General features: G+C 39.5%; 1 protein-coding gene across 1 annotated transcript in view; it reads right to left on the bottom strand.

The window, feature by feature from the left end:
• The window catches only part of LOC149288618 (F-box/WD repeat-containing protein 1A-like), a 42,247-nt gene extending 22,119 nt beyond the window's left edge, over nt 1-20,128 (bottom strand). The window contains exons 1-3 of the mRNA XM_089491481.1: nt 20,036-20,128; nt 3,040-3,271; nt 867-1,053 (exon numbers count right to left, since the gene is read on the bottom strand). Of these exons, the coding sequence (XP_089347607.1) occupies nt 867-1,053; nt 3,040-3,271; nt 20,036-20,062 (446 nt within the window). The 5' untranslated portion in view covers nt 20,063-20,128. The remainder of the gene's footprint in view (nt 1-866; nt 1,054-3,039; nt 3,272-20,035) is intronic.
• Nucleotides 20,129-21,273: the final 1,145 nt, after the last annotated feature.

Consider the following 21,273-nt stretch of genomic DNA (forward strand, 5'->3'; position numbering starts at 1 on the left):
GAAACAGTTTAATACTGGCAGATTCAGTGAAGGCGCCTTCCTCGCGTCGGAAAAACGAACGTTAACCTTCTGAGTATCCGAGATGATAAAAGTTATCCTTCTGGACCCTAGCACTTTAACCCAAGATGAACGCGTTTCATATAAAAAATGATGGTCCGGCCTTACTGTCCCCAAGCATAGCGACTGCAAGGCTGTGTTAAAACACAAGACCACCAGAGCACTACAGCTCCCAGCATGCTCAGCCGAAGAAAGCTTCAAAACCTGCCAACATGCTGCATGAAGAGTAACCTTGGGGCATCTTTCATGTGACCCCCACCCCCCAGCACAGGATATCTGCCCCCCTACTCATCACAAGTACAAGCCGCATCTCTAAGGGGCAGAAGAATTATCTACGCCATATTCTCGGAGGCCGGGAGCTCTCAGCACTGGGGTTCTGAACAAATCTATAGGACTGAACTGAGAACCTGCTTTAGTTTTAACCTGGAGCTGTGGCAGATGCTGGCCAGGAGCCTCCCAACTCGCTGGCGTCCCTAGGCTCTTGCCAAGCGTGGCTTAATGGGAAACCCACCTCTAGGCAGCTCCCCAGCTGTTACTTTGTTACAACTCCCATCACCCAGGCGCAGAATAGATGAGTATGAACCGATCTTTTTAATTCTACATTTGGAGTGGATTCAGCCACTCGCGTTTTTAAGGCCGAGTCCCAGACGGCAAATAAATATTAATGTTTGAAATTAAAATATCTGACAATGTTGGAGTCTGCAGAGCAGCCTTTTATAAGGAAAACAGGGATTATATTGCTCGGTAACCAGTGAACGCGACGGACACAGAATTAAAAAGACAAAAAGCCGAGCGATGTATTTGCTTACCATCCTCTTCTCTCTGCTAGCCCCCTCCAAAGAGAGTCGGTCCGGACCATTCTTTCTATGAGTTTCTTCCACAGCATGCCGTCGGACGTCACTCGGTACCACTCCTTGCACACCAGCTCGGCAGCACATAAAGATCTGGCGTCGAGGTAGGAAAGTATGTTCTCCGCTATATGGTCTAATCCACGAGCTGGAAGAAAAAGGGGTATTTAGAGGAATGGTTTGTATCGGACCAAATAGGTTCATCCACACACCTCAGTGCATGAACAAAACTAAAATAATAAAAGAAACCTGTAAGCTTGCGAGCCGGCCCTACAACTAATGTATCAGTTTGTCTTAGTCTGTCAGTTCTTGTTTTGTCAGACCCTTTGAATGCATGGACTGTAAGCTGTGTAAATAATATATAAATAAAAGCACTAAGATAAGGGTTTATTCTAAAAGACTCTACATGAAAATGATACAGTTCTATTCTTATATCCGAGGATTTGTGTTATAACACCTGTGCTTAAGCAGGAATACCCCACTGTTATAGCCTAAAGAGGTAACCTACCACTAAACTTATGAATCCATAAGATAATACATGAAGATAAAATACATGTATAACAAAGAATATTCCAAAAAAATATTCCGAGAACCCCGCTAATCAAACAGCAATTTATGGTTTGAGAAGAACAAGCAAGAAATAACCCCAAAACACAATGAACGGTCCGGAAGCTTGATTAACGCCACGTTGGACGTATTATTGGATTTACATTTAAGGACGGCAGGGGGTTCGTCATACACTTTTTAGAATAGATAGCTTTTGCAATAAAAATTCTTAACCACCCACTCGGGTCTAATCCACACTTTATTCTCAAAGGAACAACTGCCTACAGAAAAAGATAGCTGGACTAATAACCTCGGCGTGAGACTGTTCTGCCGTAGTGGCGTAGAAAGAAAGAAAGAAAAAAAGTTGAGTTATTGCTGTAAATGTCAGATTTCAGTGGCGTGACCACAAGATCTGGAGAATACGGGACAGTGTCAGCCTCCCGGCCTCCAGAATTTAGTGACTGTACCAGCGCAGAGCACACCGCAGGCAGGAGTCACATGCTGACGCTCACCATCATCTGATTCTGATCAGCCCAGAGGAAACTCATGTGCACTTTGCTTCAATCAATTTAGTGTCTTCAAATTACCAGCTTACTCTTACAAATTATTGTGACAGACATGAGCAAAATAAAATGATTTGTTTCTAAAACAAATTTGGAAGAACAGAAAAGAAATCACATGAAAATGTTTTTGCATATATATATATATATATATATATACACACACATATATATACATATATACACATACATACAGCATGCAAATAAAGTTGATGCACTCAGCGGGTCTTCTTTTTAGAAAGTTTGTTGGCTTAGTAAAGGTCCAACGTTTCGGCTCTCAATGAGCCTTTCTCAAGGAACTAGGACAGAGATTGCGACATCCAACATCAGTGGCTGACCTAACAAATACCCTACTGTATGAATGGGAAAAAATTCCACAGAAACACCCCAAAATCCCGTGGAAATTCTTCCCAGAAAAGTGAAAGCTGTTATGGCTGCAAAGTAGGACCAACTACATATTACTGTCTATGTAATTAGAACGCAGTCATCATCAAAGTCCCTGTTGGGATAATGGTCAGGTGTCCCAATACTTTTGTCCATATAGTGAGTGTGTGTGTGTGTGTTTATATATATATATATATATATATATATATATATATATACACACATACATACACAGTTTTTTTAAACTTTGAGGAATAGCAAAGGGAAGAAACGTGCATCCAGGACATGCCACAGCTCAGTCCTTTAGACAATGTTTCTGGATCCTTTCTGTGCTCCCTCGACACAGTTCTACCTACCCACTGCTTTATTGATTGATTGTGTGTGGTCCGGATAGGCTTGGCCAGTGATCTGTTGTGACAAAGGTGCGTTTGGGGACAAGTTTTTTGATTATTGTGAATAATGTGCATTTACAGAAAAATAAATTAATAAAAAACTAAGCCCAGGTTCTTGCTCTAGCAGTGGTTTGTTGAACATCATTGCCCACACACCACGGATATTACGGGGGCCACGAATGTAACACGAACCCAGGAGTGAGCATGCTTTTGTTGTTTTTCTTACAAAGCCCGGTATGGATGTGATTTTACCTGGAAGCGCAGTGATGAAATCCCTTTGTAACATCGGTTTAAGGTATGTGTTGATGTGCCCGTGCTGGTAGTGACACATTCGAGAAATCAGATGTTCCACGAAGTCCACCTGATCACACTCCGGCCACTGTTCAAAATACTTAACGCATAGCTCCTTCTCCTTCTCGTAGTTAGCCGAAAGCTTCCGCTGCTTGGACATAATCATGCTTGAGTTGCCATTGACAAGTTTTGTCTAAAATAAAATTAAAAAAAAACATATATATATAAAAAAACATAAAAAAAAACAGTAGCACATGATACGGTCTTGACACACATAAATTCAGGAAATGCATCTGCTTCGCAACAGGGGAAAAAAAGATTCAGACATATAAATTGGCCGACGGAGAATATCCATTTGCTACTGTCAGTCTGTGAACAGCCACACATCTTCGCAAGGAACTCCGAGAGGACATTATCATCCATGCTGGAGCCGGGCATAAAATACAAGAGGCGGTTAAATGGGAAAGCCGAGTGACACTTTAATGTACGCATATGAATTTCTTGTCCTTCCGCAGTGAGGGCTGCAATAATTTAGCGAAGGGCTACGAATGCGCTTAGGTGGAAGACAGCGAAGAAACAAACAGTGATTGCAGATGGGAACAATGCCAGCCCGACTTCAAGCAACAATCCGGATCAGATATTCAGGATAGCCTTATGGCCGCCCCAAGTATGCTTGGCTCTACTTACCGTTTAACACAAACGCATAAAGTGCAGTATTACGCTTTTTTAATTTGTATGTAATCAGAAATTATATTGCGCATTAATGAGAAAATGTTATATATCATAAGGAAAACCTGCTATGAAAACCTAAGTGGATTGTTGACTTTTCCCTTATCCTATATTTTACAGTGTCATACACTAAATTAATAGATTTGTTTACTAATTAACATAATACATATATACAATTTGTAATCCTCTTTTAATTATGCCACATGGAACACCCATCTTAACCTCCTGTTCTGTGGATTTGCATGATTTTTCTCCTTTGTTATCCCCCCCCTGTTAAGTTGCTGATTGTTGTTGAGTGGTTCAGGAGAAGGCGAGGAGAAAGGAGAGAACCTCTGTACAGGAAATTGATGAAATATGCTAATTCTGCTATATTTTGAGATGAAATAGTCCCTTACTTAAGAGAAGCGGCAATTTTAATAAGTAAGCTGACAATATAGTCAGGAGCTATAGTTTATAAATTGCATTACAAGTAACAGCTCTAAACAAGGTTAGGTATCCTACAAGGTATAAAGGCCACTTAAACCGATGTGAATGTATAACATAACAGGCAAAAGGAAGTGTTTTTTTCCTGGAAAGGCTTACGATTCTCGAAAGTGTTACTGCGCCTTTGATGTAGACACTTTCCGGGCAATGGATCATTTAGTGAACTCCTCCTTGATGCTGATGAAATACTATATATGCCAACACCCTGTTTGTATGACAGGTAGTGAAAGGGATAATGTATGGTTTCCTTGCTAGAGGGGTAGGCACCATTTAACTGATAAAACAGGTCACAGAGTTCGATGGCTGTGGGAAATGCTTCAGAGAGTTTTAGTGATGATAGCAATCTAGGATGTTAATGACAGTAGTGTTAGAGAATAGATTTTACGATCTAACTTTCAATTACAGATACAGTAGCTGGTGCAGCAAATTAAAGCTTACAGTATACAGACACTGCGTAGACACTAATCGCAATATGAGTAATAGGTTCCAGCCAATAATACCTAAAAGCGATGGTCGCCAAGTTGCGGCTGGCCATCTTTCATATGAATGTGGGTTTTTTTGGGTTTTTTTTGTTGGCCGAGGGTCATGAAAACTAAGTCGCAACAACAAATGTAAGGTCAACTGCTGGGTAATATTTGTTCACAGATCTTAATGCATTCATTTGTTTTGGACTCATAGAAACATAGATGACATTAGAAGAGATGTCCCAGGAACCAGGAGGTGGTGCCAAAAAAACTCATAACTATTTAATCTCCTGTTCTACTGTTCTAAAGTTCTCTCCCTTCCTGGAGTAAACCTAACCAAGGGAGATATAATCACGCAAATCCAGTCAACATGGAGGCAAATCTCTGGCATACAGAACTGGCTCTGTACAGAGCACCGGTACAGGACAGCAAACTCTAGATCCCAGGATGCAAGCCCTAGTGGAGATGGCTTGCAGAGCCCTGGTTTAGGCTACCCAAATCATGTTGCTTAGGACATCTTAAGGTCTGGGTCAGACCCTTCCACCATTTCACATGCACTATGCACACACAAAACCGTAGGGTGGATGAACACGAGTGGAATTCATAATGTATAAACAGATTTGTAACTATATCTTGGTAATCTCAAAAGGAGGTAACATCTCTCCCTTCTGCGCCGATCTCGATATAACCTCTTTAATGGGTTAGTCTATCTGACCAACAAACGTTATCCCCAATTCCCCAAAATGTTTTTTCTGGCATTCATGGTTCTTTCTCTGTTGCTTATTAAATGCAGAGAGGAAAAAATGACAATCCTATCAAAATCACAATGTGCCAAAGGGGTAAGCCATGTATATGGGGTAAGCACGCGCTTAACGACTCAAGTGCGAATAAGCTGAGAACAGGAGTCCTTGCGTCCCTTAAGTGAAACCGTAATGATTGGGTTTGCGAGTCCAGGAACCGGTAGCATCAATAATCAGATATATCCTCCTCTACCACTCTTGTTTTTGTACTTGGGACCCATAAGACAGCAACTAGACACGTGTAAAAATGGAATGCATGTTAAATATTTATGCACAGGATCCCTAGGTAAAATGATTCTCCAGAAAGGTAAATGGCCCTAGGACTCAGCTCGTTTATTTATTTGGATAATGTATTGCTTTCGGATACAACCACAAGCAACGGGTGATAAGAACATCCCTGGCGAGCCTAATGCGAGCATTTCTGCATATGGTAATTGATATTCCACAAGTGTTTTGTTTTTTCGGCCATTCAAAATGTTAACTAAGATAGGAGCCACAGGATAAAACCCTTCTTATGCTGGACAGACTTGCATTATGGTTTTGCTATATGGCAGCGCTATAATTATACCACAACTGAAAACATAAAATAAAAAAAAGCATAAAAATTCAGTGTAAAAAAATAAATATTTAAGTTTTCCCAGTGTGGATATGGTCAATAGCATTTTATAGGAAAAACAAATCTAGATCAAGGGGGCATAAACACATAATGCAGCATTTTAATGTATGCAATACTAATACATTTTAACCATGAATTTCTTTTATGTTGGGGCATAATGGTATTAGTCAACCTTCTAAAATAGAATTATTTTTTAAAATATTTGCCTTTTCACAAACAGTAGTAAGGGTGACATTTTATCTATCATCATCATCATCATCATCAGGGGAATAGGTTAATAGGTTCTGTATATCTTTATAAAACCATATATTTAATAACGTAATTATTTAATATATATATATATATATTTTTTTTTAGACGTATTGATGGTTTCCATTGTATTTTCTCTTCTGCTCTAGGACGCTGCTAATGGCCAAGTATCACCGTACCTCAAAGGTGTAAGTTAACGGATTTGACGCATTGTAAAAGTAGTTTGCACCAGAATATCATTGTGACAGTCTCCAATTCAGACACTAAACCCAAAGTAAGTATATAACAGGAAAGTAAATGAGAACATATTGTAGCAGCTGCACACTGTTACATATACACGTGCTTCAGAAGTATGTCAGATTCAATCAGACTTAATTCAGGAGCAAAGTGCAACACGACACTATAGAAAAATCTAAAACAATGACCTACAATATCATTCATATAACACAGACCCAAAAAGCAATCCTAAAAATCAATTATATGATAAAACACTATTACGAAAGGTTTGTTACAATGCGAGCGCATTATGTATGGACCATTTGTACTTTCAAAGCCATCAAAAACCTTCCTGACAGACCTTTTTGAACATTTACTTTTGGTGTGGCGCTCCACCATTTTTCCACGAACACCTAATCATGATTTAAATCAGCGCGATGTTATTCTACTCATTTGTAGTCCAAACAGCCATACATTAATCGTACTGATATTTAGGATTTTTCTGAACCAAAACATGCTCTGAAGGGCTATGTCCATATTTCTCTTCTAAAGGTTTTCGAGATGACATCTGACAGGTACTTTGTTCTCCACGTACATTTTGGATAATCTTCCACTTCTGGGGCTTGGAAAAGTTTTGTTTTTTTTAATTATTATGCGTGGAATGCTCAGATCTGCTTAGATTTCCACCATACAATCTCTATTACAACCGGCCCTCTAATAGTGAAGGTAAATGGACTTCAAACAGAAGATAGGCGGCTCATCTGGCATCCTGGAAGCCTGCTGCCAGAAAATGAGGGCTTGGTTTTGCTATTTCCATAACATAATCAGCCAAAAAAAGATATCACGATGACATCAGCCAACTGAATTTTAGAATAGGAGCTTCCATAAGCGCTGCGGTGCTTTCAATGTGCGGTGTAGTTTTTTTTTGTTTAGCCCTTTAACTTTTCTGCTTCGTGAAAACGCAATAAAAAAAAAAAGACCTCCCAAAAGTGTTTTGCCATAGTAAATTTGAAAAGATAAAATAACGGGTGCTTACAAAGTAGCAATCATCCGGCGCGTTGCGAAAGGGAACAATCATAATGTTTAATTATAAGAAATTATTGAGAGACGCGCAAACATAACCTGGGTACCTCGGCACTGCAGCGAGCGTTAAACTTGTTACCGTTAATGGTTTAAATTTCACCGTGCTAATCATTTCGGGACATAAGCCTTTCTTGATAACCTAATGAATTATTCTAACATCCTTCAGCAGAAAAAAAAAGTCTCGGTGACAGCACTAATTACGAGACGTTTTCCCAGTGGTTATGTAAAATATGACAGAGCAGCAGTATGGGGAATTGCAGAAAACCGCTTCTAATTTCCACAGAGAAACTGACAAACACCTCTCTTTCATCTCTTGGAGCTCTCGAGTAAGATTTAACTTTCTCATTTAGTTAATTACCGTGTGAGGCTCATCATTCCCCGGATCAGAGCGGCACAGAGCCTTTATCGTGTTAACTTGTGAACTTGATAGATGGCTGCTGCTAAAACTTAATAACTTCACCCCACGGCAAATTGTAAGATAAATATAATAGAAGAAACTCTGACAGTAAAAAGAGAGAGAGGCTCAAAACAGCACTGTGTTTGTTACTATGTAGGCTGCAGAACAGAGGGCTTATTACTGGGTCTGTCTCGCTTACGTTTAAAAGACTCTAGGCACTTGACTTTTGGCAGTTTTCAAAACTTTGGTTCTTGGCAAAGATGCGGACTTCTAATGCTCTTCAATGTCAAATGGAATGAAAGGCTTTAATGTATCACACTATCTGGAATATGAGAACTTTAGGCTTCAGCGTGGATTTGGTTGGATGGTTGGTAAGTTTCTTTAGGGGTGATGATGTCTTGCAGCCAAAGGGGAATCCAACAAATGGAGAGCCACGTTCTGTTTCAAGAGATGTTGAGGCCACAAGGGTCTCGAGTTACTACTTCCACTGGACATTCTAATTCCAGAGTTATAATACCGTGCCTTCGTTGGGAGGTGGGAGATACAAACTGATTTCTGGCTTTCTATGTTCCACAGCACCAAGATATTACAATTGCTTCTGCAACTCTTTTTCTTCTTTCTTAGGACAATCCATTTATCTGTTTTAAGTCTCATTAAAATGATCAAACTTAATACAATTCTTGGTGATGGTGAAATAGTTCAAAACGCTCAACATTGTTTTATATTGGTCATTATACGGGAATACGATATAAGTGACCGGTGTATAAACCGGGCAGTGGTTAATGTGGTGTAAATGTCACAGAAATATTGGGTTTCCCCAGACCTTCAGCGTTGGATCTAAGATGGTAGAGAGAGAACTTTTAAACCTGTAAGACTGTCTTCTCTCACTGCTGCATGAATCCATTATACCATACATTACAATGTCGTCACATCTGACAAAGCAGTGAGACACTTTAAGGAGTCTAGCTTTAGATCACGCAAATATTGAATTGTTAAGGGCCGACAGCAATGTCTTCCATGTAGCAACAAAAAGTTAAGATTATTACATTCTTACAAAGACAATATTTTAGCAGTCAAGAATAAAACAGTGTATTGTTTAAGGCAGGCAAATGCAAAAAAGAAAAAAACATCATTACCAAGTTATAAAGCTCAAGGAGCTACACAACAGTCAAAAGTTTGGGGTCACTTAGCTGTTTTCATGGAAAATAAGGAAAGTCCTAGCTGTAATATAATTGCAAAATGGTTTTCTAATGATCAATTAGCCTTTTAAATGTAAACTTGGATTAGCGATCACAATGTGCCATTGTAACACTAGAGAGTGGGAGTAATAAAAGGACTATGACAGGGCTCGAGGAACCCTGGGTGCCAGGGTTTTGCAGGTCTGCCATCGTTAATCTGGCACTCTATGCTTCCCTGTGGGACGTGGGGTTGCGGGTGCCGGTCCCAGTGGGGTCAGGTAATGAATTGCGCTCACAATGTCTCAGAAGGAATGCATAGAGTGTCATATTAACAATAGCAGAAGACAGACGGAAGTGTCACGGTTTGTGTCCACAAGGTGAGGGGGGGGGGCGAGTATGTGAATGCGTGTGTATATATATAGTGCTGGAGTCAGTATGTGTATATGTATAGTGCTGGAGTCCGAGTGTGCATATGTTTGGTGCTGGAGTCCGCGTGTGCATATGTATAGTGCTGGAGTCAGAGTCTGTATGTATACTGTAGTGTCAGAGTCTGTGTGTATGCGTGTATATGTATAGTGCTGGAGTTACTCTGTGAGTGAGTGTGCGTGCGTGCGTGCGTGCGTGTGGATGTATGTATACTGTAGAATCAGTTTATACGAGCATATTTGTATAGAGTCAGTATATCTACTGTATTGTAGCTCCAGATTCTGTGTGTATGTGTCCATAGTGTTAAGAGTGTGTAATTTTATATATGTATAGTATTAGCCAGTGTATGTGTATGCATGTGTATAAGAGTGTGGTGCTAGCGTGTATGGTGTTTTTGCTAGCAAGAGTGTATATGTCAGCATTTATTGCGTGTATTAGTGTGTGGTGTTAGCACCTGTCTACATGAGCGTAGAATGTTAGCGTGTGTTTGTCACCGTATGGCTTTAGAGTGTGTGAATGTATGTTAGCGTACGGCATGGCTTGCCAAACCCCAGGGACCAGGAAAATAAAAACATGATTGAAGTGGAGAAAAAAATGCTGGTTCTTAACTGTTTTGCCTGGCTCCTAGTTCCAAACCAATTTTGTCAACTCCTGTCCTATGAAGATATTCCATTAAAAATCAGCTACAGTTGTCATTTACAACATTAACATCTGCACTGTATTTCTGGTCCATTTGATGTTAATGGACAAAAGTTGCTTTTCTTTCAAAAATAAGGACATTTGTATGAGACCCCAAACTTTTGTAATAGTAGTGTACATGCAGATAAAAATGTTAATAAAAACAGTAGATGTAGTTATGTTTTATTTAAAAAAAAAATGCAGACAGGACAAATAGATTTTTAATTTTTAAGCTGTACGGATTAGTGGAAAGTTTTTTTTTTTATCATGGCGGGTACAGTTTAATATTTTCTGGCAGATGTGTGCCTTCATTAAAGAAGATATAGAATTACTCATGAGATCCACACATCGGAGATATAAAATGCGGTGCTGAATGCAACACGAAGCAGAGATGTCAATCACCAGAATCGCATGGAAACAATGCATAATTATCTTGCCTACACTTTGGGAAATACAACTCCGTCTATCAACACAGACAAAAGTGACGAAATGGCTATACTCAGATGTTATGTAATTATGTATCTAATTAGACACTCTCACATTCTGAATGAAAGGAAAGTATCTCAAAACGTTAATTCCTAGTTAATTAAGTAGGGCAAGGGAGTTTTGGCATCATACATGAATAGAACTCTAAGAGTCAAGATCTGATCAAGTCAACTGATCAATTTAGCGGTGTTACCAAGGGAGAAGTTTAGGTCGGTTATTGGTACTCCATCAGAGATCTGGTTTTCCTAATGATACTGATAATTAATAATAATTAATATGATAATGCATATAGATTTGGTCTCATAGACCAGGTGTGTATAGACAGGCAAAGACAAAAGCTTTTTAACACTATAACAGTGCTCTTCTCACAATTTAAACATAGTATTTTAATCTGTTTTATTGCCGTTTGTGATACTTTCCCCTACAATACATAGAAGGAACACCGAAGAAAAAGTATTGGTTCACTCAGCTGTGGAACGTTCATGTTTGAAAATACCGAAGTGACATTAATTAACCAATGCTTTTATTGCTAATTTTCAGAGCTTTTTCAGAAGACATTAGTAAACAGGTCTTCTAGGAAACTTGCTGACTCATGTCATTAACAAGTAACATTTTGTTTAGTAATCGTTAAATGTGTTTCTTTAGATGTGATGTTTTAGAAGCCAGATGTACTGTAAAGGAAATAAGCAGTTTGCGTAGAATTACCAGCGTGTGCTGCTTGCAGAAATTATACTTTTATTCAATTATCCCCAGCAAAGCCCCATTCTACATGCTGAATAAAACAAACCACAGAAGGTTCAAACCATGAACGTTTGGTGTAACTTGACAGCACATATACCACTAAAGGGACACTCCAGTTCCACGTGTAGCCTCATCAACAATAGATGCATATAAAATACATTTTGAAAGCACATATACTTATTAATTTAACCCATTAAAGTAATAATAACTTAATCACCTTCATGAGAAGCTTCAATGCCATGCCCCCTTCCACGGTTCCATATTAAAGCAGCCAATCAGTGGTTGGAAAGCATTCTCATTGAAACCAACAGGGGCACAGGGGGTCTCGTTAAACCCCCCAGAACCTTCACTGAGTCAGTGTTAGAGCCTATCAAAAGTGAGTAGAGTTTATTATAGGGTCATGGTGTTGGTTGCAGAGGCATATGTTGCAGACAGGAGTCCTATGGCGTATACAGTGCCAAAGACCAGGTACTAATGTTCTCCAACTAACCATTAATCGCAAGTGAGTTAGGAGCTACATAATGCTGAGTTCCTATTGTCTATTCACTAAAGGGAGAGTTGTGTTCCAGCTTTTTTGCTTTGTTATACTCTGTGAAGGCAGGCTAACCTTAGCAAGTTTCAGCTACAGGAAGAGCTTGGATAGCCCTGTATATTGTGTAGTTAAATCAGCCACTGACTAATGCATTATACAGGGCCTGCTCAAGCCTTCACACTGGAGATACTTTTAGAGCCGGCCCTACCCAATGAATGCACAGTAATGCAAAGGAGTTAAAAACCACAACTATCCCTTTGGTGAATAAAACTCCTTGTGCTGTGTAGGTCCGGAAGGTAATCTGCCGTTCCCGGCGCTCCTTATCAGGCCTTTTGAATGTAAGAGAGCTATGTATTATGGAAGTGTGTGCCAGTAACAGTCGGTATCTCCGGCCTCCTTTGCTTGAAGTGTCAGACTTGAGTACAACAGCCTTTGCGTCCAAACGATCAATGAAATGATCAATACAGAGCTTTACTGCTCTTAATCGTACTACACTGGAACATATTCTCCAAGGAGCAAGTTTCCAAGCAATATAATTCTGCACTCAGCTATGCTCTATGTCCAAATGCAGATTCAACAAAACCTTTGGCAGATTACAAGTGAGGAGTAGACTGGGCAATGTATTGAATGTCACCCCATGGGAGTGATGGGACCCAACACGGTTCTAGGTGTTCACAACATGGTGCAGCGTCATTAACCAGGAAGAACGTTCAGAATCCTGATCTTATTAGGCTTTCTATAAAATGGTCTATATAAGGAGCAAACGCATCTTAGGTGTAGACCAGCCAGTTACCGTAACTTCATTACATCAGTCTATTTTTTCAATCTAACAAAGCCAATTTAGCAAGATAACCATAAAGTGGTTGATACAATCAATTTTGATCTGCACATACATAACAATTTCATACATTTATGGGTGTTTAAAACACGACCTAAAAATGTTTTACAGGTGCAGACGATGAAGACAAGGTTGATTTGTTTTTGTTTTTTATTCATAACAGCGTAGGACGGAGTATCCATAGCAAAGTTTAGGTAAAGTTCCATAATTATTTAGCAGAATGCGTCCAACTGGCAGTCCACAAGCTTGATTTTTTTTTTGTATAGCTTCTAACCTAATTGAATAATCCCATATCTAGCAGTGCATTGTCTGCCACCTGCCCAACCTGAGCTTCTGCATCATAACAAAAAAATGGATAACACTAGCCTAGAATATTCCCTTTTAGCCAGACTTCAACAAAATATATAATACACCATGTGCTTTATCTTTAAACGTGAGCAAACGCCATACTCTTTATGTTGTACCTATAGATTTTAGCCGTGACTGGTTCAAATAAAATAGTACTTTGAGAAAGAAAGATATTGTTTGAAGCCAGCACTAATATAGCACATTGGAAGAAGAACTGCCATCCTCTAACAGCGAGATAAGGTGCTGGAAAAACAAAAGCTTAACACAGAGGACCAGAATACCATCAGTGATAGCAACTAGGTGGGAACAGTGGGAGGAATTTGCATAATTATTCCTCCCCATTAGCTTAATTCTATTCTTAGGTGGAAGATGATTGGATTTGGACCATCTCTTTACAAAGAGGAGCAAAGAGCTGGGAGGGAAATCATCACTTATGCTTGTTCTGTTCCCATATGCCACTAAATTAAGCCTCCATTAAATAAGATGGAGAATCTATATATCTATATCTATCTATCTCTATATATATATAGATATATATATATATACCGTATTTGCTCGATTATAAGACAACCCTGATTATCAGACGACCCCCCAAATCTGAATATTAATTTAGGGAAAAAAGAAAAAGCCTGAATATAAGACGACCCTAAAGGAAAAAAGTTTTACCAGTAAATGCTAATTCATCTAAACTATTTTTTTTTAATAAAAGCTATGATTGAGAAAAATATTTTGGTTTTATTTCCTTCTATTTTCCAACCTGCCCCCCAGTTATGCACATCTGCCCCAGAAATGCCTTATACCCCCTATATGCCACTGTGCCCCATGATATGCCTTTTGACCCCCTATGTGCCACTCTGCCTCCAGAAATGCCTTATACCCCTATATGCCACTCTGGAATTTAGAGGGTTAAAAGGCATATTATGGGGAAGAGTGGCATATAGGGAGGTTTAAGGCATTCAGGAGGCAGAGTGGCGTATAGAGGGTTAAAAAGGCATTTCTGGAGGCAGAGTGGCATTAAGGGGGTTAAACGGCATTTCACAGAGCACTCTGCCTCCAGAAATGCCTTATGCCCCCCCATTTAACACTCCCCCGCCCCCCCCCCAACTTACCGGTGCTTTTGACTTCCCTGTCATGTAGCTGGGGCAGCGTGTAGATCCCACGCACTTACGCTGCAGCCGGAAGGAGGCGTGGCTAGCAGCGGGGGTTGGACGCAGACAACCCCCGCTGCTAGCCACACCTCCTTCCTGCTGCAGCGGAAGTTGTCTAAGCGAATCGCATAGACATCTACACGCTGCCCCAGCTACACACCGGAGACCCAGAAGTACCGGTAAGTGGGGCGGGGGGGGGGGGGGACAGGAGGATCCGGGTCCCCTGCAGCTGCGGGGGATCTGGATCTTAGTCGTCTCATAGTCAGACCTATTTGAGGTCTGATTATAAGACGACCACGATTATAAGACGAGGGGTATTTTTCTGAAAAAAACCTTGTCTTATAATCGAGCGGTATGTATACACATAAAGCTAAACTAAGTATAAGACAAGACCAATGACTGATTAAGGTTTGGGTCTTTACAGGAAAAATAGGCAGACCAGAACGGTTCTGATCTGCAATCAAATTACATGTTTCTATATATCTAAAACAATCACTCAATAAACTAACAACAGAGCAGAAACGTCATGATACTAAAAGTTGCTTAGGCGACGTTCCTCATAAACCCATCCATGTAGGCCTTGAAGACAACAAAGCCACTACCCTACATTATGCTCAAACACGAATGGTGCATGAACGTCAGCCACATTTACTCAAAAACACCAATGTAGCTTCTTCTATAGCTGTTCCGTGTTCTAAAATCTCGGAAAAGCGGTCAAAAAAAAGACTCTTGAAAATGATTGTGGTACAACATGAAGTTAAGCCACCTAATGAGCTCTACTGTCACCAAGAGAGAAAAGAGGGACAAAAAATGGGTTAAATTCCAAGCGGTTTCCAAATGTTACGTCTGAAGCAACCTTTTTAATAAGCCAATTTTTATTCATCTATTAAAATGCTAATGTACTAAACACTCTGCCAGCGTTATTAAAGTAAAAAAAGAGCATTTTCGCAAAAACATAACCAGCTGGGTAAAAAAGCTGTTTGGTTTGAAGGAACCTTTAGTAAGTTGATCGTTTGTTTCATTGCTACGAGGGAAAAAAAAAATATATATAACAAAAAAAAAATATATATATATCTATGCCACTGTCCAAATGTCTTGGGGATGAAGATGTTATTGTGTCCATGAGAACAGAAAGGCTCCTGCTCATTAGCATGGGCAATATGTGATACTCAGCAGACATATACATATAGTATCTGCCAAATCAGAAACAGATTTAAGCGCTGCTAGCAGACAAAGCATGTAATTTCCATCCAATGGATTTTTTTTTTCTTCCGCCTCTCCCTTCTTTTTCTTTCCGAAAGCATGAATGGCAGTTGGCAGCTGGGGTTTGATAACATTCCCTCTATCTCCTGTCTTGCTAATTAAAAGGTTGATCACAGAACAATACTGCCCTCATTAATTTCTGCCTTCTGATTGGGCAGGATCTCGATGCCCCCGCCTGAACCTTTCTCCGAGCTGAAGTTAATGTGACAGGATCCAGAAGATGGATTGCCTTTTGCCATATTGCTTCTATTCTCCAATCAAGAGCTATCTGTGTAAACGGATTGTTCTAATTTGCTCTCATTATTATTACAATATCAGGAGAAAATAACACACGCGGCTCGCTGTCAGAACAATGAGAAACAGTCATTAGTTACAGAAAAGACAAAGACTGCTTTTAACAGGGGCACGACCGCCCGCTAATGTGCCCATAGTAAACCGGAGATTTCTCTTCTGATCGTGCATTAAAATATAATTTATTACGATCATAATCGCAGTGACAGTGTGGCTTCTTCATCTCGATGTTTAACATCAGAATAGCAGCTAAATAAAGAAAACTAAGAGCACAAAACAGAAAATGTAGCTGCAAGAATGGAACACGGGGGGGGGGGGGGGAATAACAACTACATGCAAAAACTATCCGGCACTGAAAGGGTCAGCACCCACTAAAAACTAATGATAAATTATTATTAGCAGCTTCTTTTTCTATAGCGGTGTCAATAAATGTATTGCTTATTACAGCCCATACATTTAAAGGGTCTGACAAAACTAGAACTCACAGATTAAGGCGAACCGATGCATTAGGTAGAGAGAGCTCGGTTCGCAAGCTTACAATCTAATGGTATAAACCAAGAACTAAGCTGAATAAATAACTAATTTTCTGAGATGTGAGTATAGAATGCAGTCAAAAGATACTTTAGGTAACCAAAGCCAACAGATTAACACATGTTGCAGGGGTTAATGTATAGGTACAGAACCAGACTCTTTTTTCCCTCTGGCTCGATAACCATAAAGTTTAGCAGAAGTTTGGATCAGAAACACTGTTGCCATGGGTCCCGAACATCAGTTTAATAGCATTTTTCAGAAATAGGCCATCAACAAACATAACGTATATATATAATTTTCTACATTTTTCTCTGGGCTGCCGATACAAAAAGAAATAATAATAATAATAATAATAATAATAAATAAATAAATATGGAGGAGTGTTGATGCCTACTATTAGGCTAAACAATTAGACATTCCCATGCAGCGCGCCGAAAAGCCTTTCCATCAGCGAAAGGGTTAAAGGGTGCACTTTGACAAGCGCTGTAAAAACGCCGCACTAAAAGACTGCACTAGAAAATGTGCTGATGATGCCAATTACAAGCCCCCAGCCGGATACTCCAGCCCCCACCATTCGGGCAGATTTATGTGGGCTCTTGCCGACGTTATTACAAGTCAGAGTTTATTGGGAAATTGTTACATTATGCGGAGTGTCTAACAAATTGCTTATGCTGCTATAATTGGATTACAACAGCCGCTTGCTCCCACCGGTAAGATTAGGCAAGTAGGGCTCCTGCCGATCTCTGAGCGTTAGCAGTAATTTTATTTGCCTTGCCTCTCTCTTTCCTAACAACATGCCTCTCTCCCTGCCAGCTGTCTGCTGAAGAGGCAAAGGCTTGTTTCTTGGCCCTAACAATGCAATTACAGCCCCGCAGATCGCACTGTTTGTGCATTAAGTACAGTGCCAAAACGAGGCAAATTGATCGTTTGACTTTTTGAAGAAGCCATGCGATCTTCTGAGTGCGGGCGATCGGACGCGCATCAGCGGTTACCCCTGCCGTTATCTGCGGATAGACAACTTCAGCCCGGATCGTTTCTCCGATGGACTCGCTAGGGACAAAAATGAATACAAAAGTACACACCTACATTTTAAACACATGCGTGCGCGACTTTCTGGTACCTCGCAGTGAACTCGTATGATGGGGAGGGGGCTTAAACTATAAGTGAGTGATAAAGAGCTATTTGGGATGTAAATCACAGTTCCATTATTAAACATCTGTTAAGGGTATATAAAGTCTGAATAAACAAGAAGCATACTGTATACTTACTTTAGAATATGTTGTAACTACAAAAGCGCTACATAGGTGCATAAGTGGTCTACACACATTACCGTTCATAAATTTGGGGTCACTTAGCTATTTTCATGGAAAACAAGGACATGTAACATAATTGCAAAAGGGTTTTCTAACGATCAATTAGCCTTTTAAACTTAAACTTGGATTAGTGAACTCAATGTGCCATTGGAACACAGGAGTGATGGGAGTGATAAAGTGCCATTGGCACACAGGAGTGATGGGAGTGATAAAGGGCCATTGGAACACAGGAGTGATGGGAGTGATAAAGGGCCACTGGAACACAGCAGTGATGGGAGCAATAAAGGCCTCTGTACGCCTATGAAGATATTCCATAAAAAATCATCTGTTTCCAGCTACAATAGTCATTTACAGCATTAACAACGTATGGGCTGGATTTCTGATCCATTTCACGTTATTTTATTTTAATGGACAGAATTTAATTTTCTTTCAAAAACAAGAAACTTTATAATTGACCCCAAACTTTTGGTAGCGTGTATATAGCAGGAACTGCGGCTACCTCTGCATTTACATATGATTGATACATTATAATAACTATCTTTTTGCTCATCTTTCAAATACAGTGAAAAACCTATGTCTGTTTTTTTTCTGGTCCTTGCGGCTCTAGATGACTGGCTTGGTTCTGGCCCTCAATGCCGACACTTTTGCTATAAATATTGTATTTTTTTTGAATGACATATCTGGTCATGTTGGTATTGTTTTATTTCAGGGAGCTGTAGTTCAGAAACCTGCTGCTGGTTTAAAGCACTTTTAATTCATTTGCAATCAACTTATGACATAATGGTAAAAGTTGCACTTAATTTGAGTTTGGCCTAAAATGAAGGGTTTTTTTTTTTGTTGTTTTTTTTTTTAACTTTTGCTTGTTTTTCTTTTTCCAGCTTCACGATCTCATTCTGTAGATGGTTCCGGTTGAATACTGCAAAGTTCAGCCCGTTGTCATCTACTGTGTTTCGTGGTGGTGACAATCTTATTACAAACATGGTTACAAACCTCTGTATTCCAGAAAGATACGCAACCCTACATCTGTTATTTTGCCCCAATAAAAGGTTTCACCTTCAACTAAAGCCTCCACCTGGACATGTACAGCTATACCCCTTTTTCTTGCATATACACTTATTTGAAATATGTTATGGTGTAGTTGCTCGTGTCTCTTGATATTTGTTTTGGTTTAAATGTAGACAATGACAAGAGACTTCTTCAGGATTCATGGTAGGTCCAAAAAGTACTCAAAGTTTAGAATAAAGTAAAGCATATAATTAATCATATTAACACTATAAAAATTATAGCATAAAATAAAAAGCACGCTTAAATATCTGCAAATGTAAACCATGCTGCCATGTCTGAAAAATATATTATATTATATTAGAAGCATGCTATAAAAGGTGTTTTGTTTTGTTTTTTTTTGTTTTTTTTAATTACCAATAAAAGCTGGGAAAGCAAATACATGAAAAAATGAAATGGTTTCATAGTTTGTGCCTGGCAATAAGTCTTCAGGAAAATGTTTACTATCACTTATGAGAAAAGGACTCTGTGATCATTAAACAGCACGGAGCTTCTCACACCACAATCACACTGTTTCAGCATAATCTGAACTGAAATATTTTCCTTCCTGTAGATATAATTCTCCAAACTAAACAACTAAGCTATTAAAATTCATTAAATAAAAAGCGGAAGTTGGATCGCGGAGCACAGATCCTAAATTCTAACCGCGGCCTGACGATTATGCAAACACTTCCAAATTAAACAATTAAGATACAAATGACATGGAAATGATTTGACTCGAGCAGAACTAATACATGTAGATATTACATGACTTAAATCCGCGCGCAATGAGAAAGGTCGAGCCAACAGTGGCACATGGATGTACAATACACTCCAAAGAGGCAAAATGGCTGGCTTTACGACGGCACTCGGCGTGCGGAGTTTACGAGCAGGCAAATATTTAGTTTTTTAAGGATGATAATACTTTTAAAATCTCATCCTTCAAACTGTTACTTCACCCATAGGGGTGTGTGTAATATATACATATACACACTTTATTATATATGTGTGTTTTCAGTAAAGTTGAAAAAAAAAAATAAAAAAAATAAAAAAAGGAAAATTAACTCTAAATCCAGTTTAAATCAACGGATTATGGTGTCACTTACTTTAACAACACAGCTCTCTGTCTTCATGGTGGACCCCGATAAGCACACGGTTTCCTGGTTTAAGCACAGTCTGGCACAGCTGTTGTAGGTCTGGAACGAGACAATGTGCCGGTTCAGTTTAAGTGCACAGCTAGGTACGTTACTTATATGTAAGAGTTACCAAGAAAGAAATATAAAATCTGCCAATGGCAGGCCATATACCGAGATCCAACGCCATTTTAATAATGAAAGATAGAAGCAAAAGGAACCCCATTCTGCTTTTGTACAGGCAAATAATAATAATTATAACAAAGTAAGTTGTCACGAGTTGCAGTAATAAAGTAATACCGTTAAATTGAAACTAAATCTCTATCCCTCCCCTCCATCAGTTGCCTGGTCTTCGAGCATTATTTACGATTAGATGAACATGTTCTACAAAGAATCATACTAAAAGTAGCACTGAAGACTAATTACGAGTTCCAAGAAGAGTTCAAAGTGGGTAAAGTATTACAGGGTTACAAAGTGTCCTCCACTGGGGCAGGGCTCAGCCTGCTTATCTGTCGCTCTGCAGAAATCGGGCCGTGACCCAAGGAAAAATATAAACGGACAGGTATCAAATGTTTTACTAAAATTATTTACTTCATTAGCATTGTCATAAAGAATCAGCTCAGAATCAACTGAGCCGGGAAAGCCACCCAAAATATCACACAACTGACAACAATGGCGGCCTCCACCTCTGCAGATAAAAGTTTATTGGGGAAAAAAAAAAAGATGTACAATCAAGATTTTTGTCAGTGTTGACCTCAATTGCTGTATACAAAGCTGGATTTTCTCCCCATAAGACTGCCCTTAGAAACTGTCTGGACTGCATTTCCACAGCTAGTCAGATGGAGCATTACAGTAGAACGTTCTGGAATGCTGGCATCTTGCCCCAGCCGTCTAAATCATGACCGGATGATGCAGAAGATGCCTCGATATAATTAGACAGTGCATAATCATGATGACACCAGGGGTCTGATATGTGGCTTTAGCTCTGATACTCGATAAGTACAAAAATGATACATAATATGTCTGTCAGCTACTGGTGTGGCAACAGCTTGGCATCGGGGCAGAAAAGGGTATGAGTATTAACCCTTTTGGTGCCAGCAAGGGGTGTCAAAGTAATCAATTTAACGTAAGAGTAGAAACGAGATGCTACTACTAACCCTTTAGAGAACTATGTTATTCTAGAATGCGTGACTTGACCCCCTCCAGAGCTT

The sequence above is a fragment of the Sceloporus occidentalis genome, unplaced genomic scaffold, assembly GCF_023333645.1.
Source record: "Sceloporus occidentalis isolate IW3139 unplaced genomic scaffold, rSceOcc1.0.p SCAF_50, whole genome shotgun sequence".
Taxonomy (NCBI): Eukaryota; Metazoa; Chordata; class Lepidosauria; order Squamata; family Phrynosomatidae; genus Sceloporus; species Sceloporus occidentalis.